This window comes from Drosophila busckii, chromosome 3R (genome assembly GCF_011750605.1).
Source record: "Drosophila busckii strain San Diego stock center, stock number 13000-0081.31 chromosome 3R, ASM1175060v1, whole genome shotgun sequence".
NCBI classification, from domain to species: domain Eukaryota; kingdom Metazoa; phylum Arthropoda; class Insecta; order Diptera; family Drosophilidae; genus Drosophila; species Drosophila busckii.
Window position 1 is genome coordinate 11,278,914 of NC_046607.1, and position 6,979 is coordinate 11,285,892.

The window sequence follows — 6,979 nt, forward strand, 5'->3', positions numbered from 1 at the left end:
GTAGCCGCAACATAATATTAAACTTGGCAATTGTGTGGTAAAAATATGTTGAAAACTTTAAGTAAATTGGATTCGGATGAATCAAATGTGCTGTGGGAGGATAAAGAAGTTAAATTTGATACTCCGCAACTGTAAGTTTTAGATTTGAATAAATAAAGAAGTGTTAGCTTATCGTTATTTATGTCTTGCAGTCACACACGGCTACGCAATGGAGAGAAAATTCTGGATACTATTTTTCACATAGAGGATAGCAAGGGTAATCCGGGCGATACGGGCAAATTGCTAGTGACCAACTTGCGCATTATTTGGCACTCGCTGGTGCATAAGAAATTTAATTTGTGTAAGCTGAAACAAGTGATAGCTAATGTCGGTTGCAGCCGACTTTAACACTATAATAAGCTAGTCAATTGAACTGAATTGAGATAACATTAGTTAATGAATAGACGGTCAATTGTGTTCTATGTTTTTAAAAACATATTGCTCGTAATTCCGTTTTTACCAAATAATTTTTACCATAAAATTGAAAATTTCCGCAAATTTTCAGAACAAACTCTCTTTTATATATAGATTTATGCCCACCTATCTACTACAAAGCTATGCACATAATTAAATCAATGTGATCAATTTTATCCTGTAGCTATCGGGTATGCACGAATAAACAATGTAAATACGCGTATGATGCACCTTCACACAAGTGGACGCATGCCCAGCCAGGCTCTCTATATACTCGCGCTGAGCAATGAGACACGTTTCGAGTTTCTCTTTACGGATGTCTCGGGCGAAACGGCGCGTCGTGAACAGCCCATCTTCGCGAGCGTACTGGACGTGCATCAGTAAGTTGTTGATAGATTCCCACACTAGGTTGGTCGTCAAAATGTCATATGCTTTAGATTATATCAACGCACTTTTCTATATCGTGATTTGAAATTGCGTGGAGCTATTGTGCAAGCTGGACAGTTGATAATATTGCCAGGCGAGCAAGTTTATAGCCAGGTGCAAGGTGTTTGGAATTTGTCCAGTGATCAGGGCAACTTGGGCAGCTTTGTGGTTACAAATATTCGCCTAGTTTGGTATGCAGATGCCAATGAGTCTTTCAATATAAGCCTGCCCTATCTGCAAATTGACAATGTATGTGGTAATTTAAATTGCAATTGCACATAAATGTACCCAATAATTTTAATTAACTGCTAGCTACGCATACGTGAATCCAAATACGGTCCGGCATTGGTCATACAGACCGCCGAGACAGGTGGCAGCTATGTGCTGGGCTTTCGCATCGATCCTGTCGAGCGTCTAAACGAGTTGTTTAAGGAACTAAGCTCATTGCATAAGGTATACACCAAGCAGCCCCTCTTTGGCATTAATTATGATCCACAAGATGCGCGACAGCGTATGGCTGCTGCTGCTGAGGAGGCAGCGCAGGCGGCACAATTTAAGGTTGAGGACTTTCAAGAGTTGGACGAGAGACAGGAGCGTGAAATTAATACAAAATTGAACAACTACTTGGCCGAGGGTTGCCTGGGTATTGGGTCCAACGATGAGAGCTCTGAGGAGCCTGTTTATTGCAAGGAGTTGGGCTTTGCTATGGAACGCATTCGCGATGGTTATAAGCTACAGGATTTGTGGCATGTACTGCCCACTAACATGGACACCTTAGAAGATTAATAAAATCTTAAAAGTACTTGATAATTTTATCATTAAATTTATGATTTTATTGACGCTGTGTGTTCAAATTGTTTTGTTTTTGTTTTTATATTTTTCATAGCGGCTTGGAATTACTTGAAATTTTTATTCTCTTAATTATAAGACAAAATTCGTTTATATTATTGTTTGTTTAATTTGTTAGAGACGTTTTCCAATGATGCTAAGTATTGGGATTCTATGGAATTGTTTTATTATTATTTTTATTTTTTAAATTAATTCATATCACAACACACAGTTTTAATATGTTTTGCATTTCATCGAAATCATCATTTTATATGCATAGGTAGTTTTATAATTTATTTTTAAGAGCATGAATTGTTTATTTTATTTTCTAAGCTATAAATTCTAACAAACTTAATTAAAGTAGGAAATTAAAATTAGTTGTGGCGTTTTCTTTGTTATTACATATTTTATATTAAAAGTATAGATTTATTTTTTACGTTTTGCCTCAGAGGCAGTCGGCATATATTGTACAAAATGTAAACGAATACAAAGAATCTAAATTAAACTTAATAAAAATCTGACAAAGAGAAAACTATAAGACGAAATATCATATTAGGAATGGCTTAAACATTACGATTTCTATATATTTTGTTTTTATTATACAATTGTTCGTTTTTATTTTAGCATAATAACTTTTTATGTTTTTTTTTTAATACTTTTTGCTTATGATTGGGGAGTTGCTTAAACTTAAATTCTCAAAGGTTGTTTTGCATTTTGCATATCAGTTGATATTTTTTCATGAGTTCTTAATCTTGTTGTCGTTATATTCGTTATGCCATCAGTCTTAAAGACCAGTTAAACTTACAAAGCATATTTAAGCATTTTTTAACTTAAAGCAAGTGAAGTATAAATGGAAACTTATCCCAACAGCTGAATTTTCATACAATACATAAAAAATACAAAATCAAAACTTAAAAAAAAGCATATTGCATAATTGAAGCAAAAAAGCTTTTTAATTTGGCATTAGACTTGGACAAACACAAAATATAAATCATTCCATAAAGGGACTACTTTTTGGATACGTCAGCTAGGACTTCACTTGTCATGACTTGTCTACGATAAATATAACCAAAATCTTGCAAACTGCAACATCTGCTTGTATGATATAACAGCTCTAGGCATTGAATATCATTTTGCGTTCCAATGAATTCACTTGACAATAACAAATATTTAGCTGACATTAAGTCATGGTGAGACAGAGAATAAGGAGTGAACGTGTGTGTGTGTGTGTGTGTCCAGCTGATGCATTTACTTGCCGCTGCTGGCAGAGATCTGTAGACGCGCACGTTGACGGGTCATTGGCGGTGAGCGAGGCAACGGCGATATGGAGCGTCTTTTGCGCTTTGGAGCTGATTTCTTTGTTTCTACAGTAACTTTTGGAGCTGCTAATGCGATTGCTGTTGTTGACAATGTTGCTTCTGCTGCTGTTGGAAATGATGGGGCAGCTTTACGTCGTTTTCTGGCTGCAAGCAGTGGCGCACGTCGTCGTCGTTTTGTGGCTGTTGCCTTTGGCTTGACTGTGTCTGTAGCAGTAGCAGCTCCGGTATCAGAGCCTGAGGTGTGTGTGTTGGCTGTGTTTTGATGTGGCACAAAGGCCGAAGCGGTGGCATATTGTGGCAATATCAGAGTGCTGTAACAAATACGATTTAGATAGTAATCATTTGCTTTCCACCAGTTGCCCTACTTACCTGAGATTTGGCTTATGTTGCTCTAGCTCTGCTTCCTGTTCATCGTCTTCATCATCATCATCATCACTAAATAGATTGCTGCTTGGAGGCACAAATTTTGGACGCTTAAGTTCAAAACCTCTTGCTTTGTTGCTGCGAGATGAAACTAAAATTAGTTAATGCTAAGATTTTTGAACGGCACTTACATTTTGATAGGCGTTATGGCCACGGGGCGTATGGGCTTGAATAAACACAGGTCCATGAGTAAGCTATCAGTGCTGGGATTGCGTTTGCGTGCCTGAGCTGAACGATGCAACGCCGAGGGTGCCACAGTAAAGCGACGCAGAAATGCAGCTGTCGGAGCAACATATGGCTGAGTGTACTGGCCGATGAGCTGGGGCTTTTCGTGGCAGCTTTGGCGCTCCATTTTGTTGTGTATGGCTATGACACCACCAACACCTGTGGGTTTTCGCTTAAAATTCTGATTAATTTCCAACGGCTTGACCTGCGCTGGCGCCTGCACCTGCATCACTGGCGTTGCGGACATGACCAGTGCCTTGGTAACGGTATCCTTGATGAATTCGGTGCCACGATGCAGGCGCACAGAAAGCGTTTTCATTATCGCTGTGGCCGCATTGCTAGCAATGCTGCTGGCAGTTGTGGGACGTACCGTTGACCCTGTTGTAGCCGTCCCCGCTGCTCCAGAAGCGGTTGGTGTGCCTGTGCTAGCATTGCTGTTGTTATTGTTGTTGCTGGATATCTTTCGCGTCGCATTCGAGTCGTAGGTATAGGGCGCTGCTTGCCCGCTGGCGGCCAAAAGCATTATATATATGTATGACGTATTATATAGATATATATAGGTATATATACATATATATAGACGTCAGCTGCTGCACGGCCAGCAGCATTAGCATTCCCGGCGTTTTGTTTCGCTGTGGCACGCACGCGACTTTAATATAATTATTTTTTCACTTGCTTCAGCATTTTGGTTATTGTTTTTGCTATTATATGTGTATATTATTTATCTTTTTTACGCTTCAAATATATGTTTTGTGTTTTTGCTTTGTTCCGTCTCTTTTCGTTAATTTCGTCAGTTGTGGCCTCACACGCTAATTCGCACAGCTACACTACTACTACACACTTATTCAACATACTCCTACTACTGTGTCTTCCATTGTGTGTGGCTTTTTTTTGGCCTTCGCAAAGTATTTACCGGTTCACTACTATCTCTTTTTTAATTACAAATTTTTCACGCACTGGCTAAGTTCCTCCCCATTGGCTAGCATCGATGTTTGTGCTGTTTTTAATTTTTATTGCATTTGTTTTGCTGCAGTTTTGGACAAAAAAAACACAATTCTACTATGTTTTACACCTTACTACTTCGCGTTCATTCATCAGCAGCAGAAAGAGATAGATACAGATACAATAATACAAGTATCTATCAGTTACTATCGGCGCGTGCAGCGCAGCAGCAGAACGAGATGCAACATTAGAGCAGTGCAGCAACACAGTTAGAGCGCGATATCCGATGTTTGAGCTCGGATTAATTGTTTGACTGGTTCGAAGCTTGCAAAATTTTACGAGTGAAATGCAAATAAATCAGAACATATAAGCGAGTATCATCTGAAATAATAATCGAGTTTGCAGCATGTTTCTTGATAAATTTGCTTTTGCAACCCGTGAGATATTTGAAACATGTTTCTAGATAAATTTGCACTTTCAACATGTGGTTGCAACAACATGCTCCAACTCCAACTGCAACTCAAGGTCTGAGCTACTACTATCGATAAAATGCTTCATGGCTTGACAGTCTATTTGCCCATCTCTAAGACACAAGAAATCACAACGGTAAGGAATAATTTGGTTTGAGAGTCACAACGTTGAGGAAGAATTAGGTTGAATGTCACAACGGTGAGGAAAAACTCTGATCAGCTGAGGCTTGTTTACATTTACGTTTCGTTCTGTTTACCCATAGGTGGTGCTTTTGTTTTTGTGTAAATATAAATAAAATAAATAAACCAATCAGGATCAAAACTACTGTAATTTAACATATTAAGAAATGGGAATTATTATTAATAACAGAAAAACAGTAATGTTTATTATTTTTAGTTATTTGTTTATTAAATTATTTATTTTACCCATAGTGGGTTGCTAAGATGAAACTTAAGCATAATACAAAAAGTGAATATAATTAATTTGCTACTTCTTATAATTTAAACCTAAAAACCGGAATATTTGTATTCTTCCGGCACTTATCCGAGGCTCACATATTAGTGGCTCCGGTGTAAATACCAGTTAAATGTATTTCAAGATTCAGAATTCTGAATGAATTTAAAATTTTGTAGTTAAAATATATGTATGGAGATGTATGAATACAACAGACTTTATTCTCTCTTCAACACTGAGTCCACAGCTTTTAATAATAACTTATATAACTATGAATAACTAACCCTATCCCTGATTATATATACATATATTTATGTATTTTTCATTCCTTAAATAAAATACATTTTTTAAATGATACTATAGCCTAAAAACTTTATTATCAGCACATAAAGTAAGAAGGAAATCAACCAATGGACAACGAGTTTATCCTAGTGAGAAAAACATCTTTTTTTTTAATTTACAAAATTAAAGACTTAGCGTTCAACGATTTCGCAAAAGGAAATTTTCACTTTCGGCGAATTTGAGTTCTGTTAACGCGCTGTTAATGTTAAAAACAGTTGTAAGTGAGTACTGTAACTTACAGTCTGTAAGGAAAACATAGCTAGCCGTGACACCAACCAGCCAACAACCGACGGTTGGGCGGCAAATTTGAATTTTTCATTTTTTTTGTGTAATTTCGAAAAATCTGCGGTATAGGTTCTTTCTCGTAGTGTAGTGCAAAATTTTTACCTAACATATTAAGCACCCTCTGTCTTCTCGGCTTAAAAGTTTATTTGTTGGAGGCGGTTTTTTGAAATACCTATTTTACAATATCAATGATTGATCCTCAAGAGACTATTTTTGAGTGTTTTTTTATACACTTTGAATTTTTGTAAAAAATGGAAAAGGGTAATTTGAAGTTGCTCACATGTATGTAACAGGGAGAAGGAGGCGTGGCAGACCCATAAAGTATATTAAATATTCTTGATCAGCTTCGACGAGCTGAGCGATAATAGCCATGTTCCTGTCTGGTCCGTCCGTCCGTCGTCTGTCCGTCCTGTATGAGTGCGTGTTCCTCCGCAACTATAAGAGCTAGAGCAACCAAATTTGGTATGTGGGTGCTCCTATATCCAGGACACTACGCTTTTATTTTATTTTTTTTTATTTCCTCCCACCTCTCCGCAAATCGAAAAAAACGATATATAAGGCAGTACAAAAATCTTTAAAAATAAATCACAAAATTGCTTAGTCATATTTTCGACCGATTGTGAAACGGTCGATTGTAAACGATCGGATAAATAACTTAGGAATTATTCACATTTCATATTTCAATATAGAAGCGGGGTGGCAGTGCTGACGCGCCAATACACAACGTCGCTGCCGACGCAGCGGCGGCGTCGCTGCTGCACGCCTAGCAGCGAAAACGAGCTGGTGCCGCGTTTAGCTTGTTTTGGTGTGTA

General features: G+C 37.7%; 2 protein-coding genes across 2 annotated transcripts; one reads left to right on the plus strand and one right to left on the minus strand.

Moving 5' to 3' along the window:
• The first annotated feature begins 45 nt into the window (after window positions 1-45).
• Window positions 46-1,665, plus strand: LOC108601254 (Bardet-Biedl syndrome 5 protein homolog). The gene is made up of 5 exons (XM_017989154.1): window positions 46-131; window positions 192-340; window positions 638-833; window positions 891-1,128; window positions 1,192-1,665. The coding sequence occupies exons 1-5, from the start codon at window positions 46-48 to the stop codon at window positions 1,663-1,665; spliced, it is 1,143 nt and encodes a 380-aa protein (XP_017844643.1).
• A 689-nt stretch (window positions 1,666-2,354) lies between these two features.
• LOC108601932 lies at window positions 2,355-4,765 on the minus strand. Its single transcript, XM_017989910.1, has 3 exons — window positions 3,581-4,765; window positions 3,396-3,527; window positions 2,355-3,337 (listed from the first exon to the last, which is right to left on the minus strand). The coding sequence occupies exons 1-3, from the start codon at window positions 4,195-4,197 to the stop codon at window positions 2,956-2,958; spliced, it is 1,131 nt and encodes a 376-aa protein (XP_017845399.1). The 5' UTR covers window positions 4,198-4,765; the 3' UTR covers window positions 2,355-2,955.
• Window positions 4,766-6,979: the final 2,214 nt, after the last annotated feature.

Excerpts from the sequence above, each read along its gene's own strand:
- LOC108601254 (XM_017989154.1), top strand. The coding sequence starts at position 46 with ATGTTGAAAACTTTAAGTAAATTGGATTCGGATGAATCAAATGTGCTG. Across the intron at positions 341-637 it reads GCATAAGAAATTTAATTTGT|CTATCGGGTATGCACGAATA; the intron begins GTAAGCTGAAAC and ends TTTATCCTGTAG. Across the intron at positions 834-890 it reads AGCGTACTGGACGTGCATCA|ATTATATCAACGCACTTTTC; the intron begins GTAAGTTGTTGA and ends CATATGCTTTAG.
- LOC108601932 (XM_017989910.1), bottom strand. The coding sequence starts at position 4,197 with ATGCTTTTGGCCGCCAGCGGGCAAGCAGCGCCCTATACCTACGACTCG. Across the intron at positions 3,528-3,580 it reads GCCATAACGCCTATCAAAAT|CAACAAAGCAAGAGGTTTTG; the intron begins GTAAGTGCCGTT and ends TTCATCTCGCAG. Across the intron at positions 3,338-3,395 it reads CAACATAAGCCAAATCTCAG|CACTCTGATATTGCCACAAT; the intron begins GTAAGTAGGGCA and ends TATTTGTTACAG.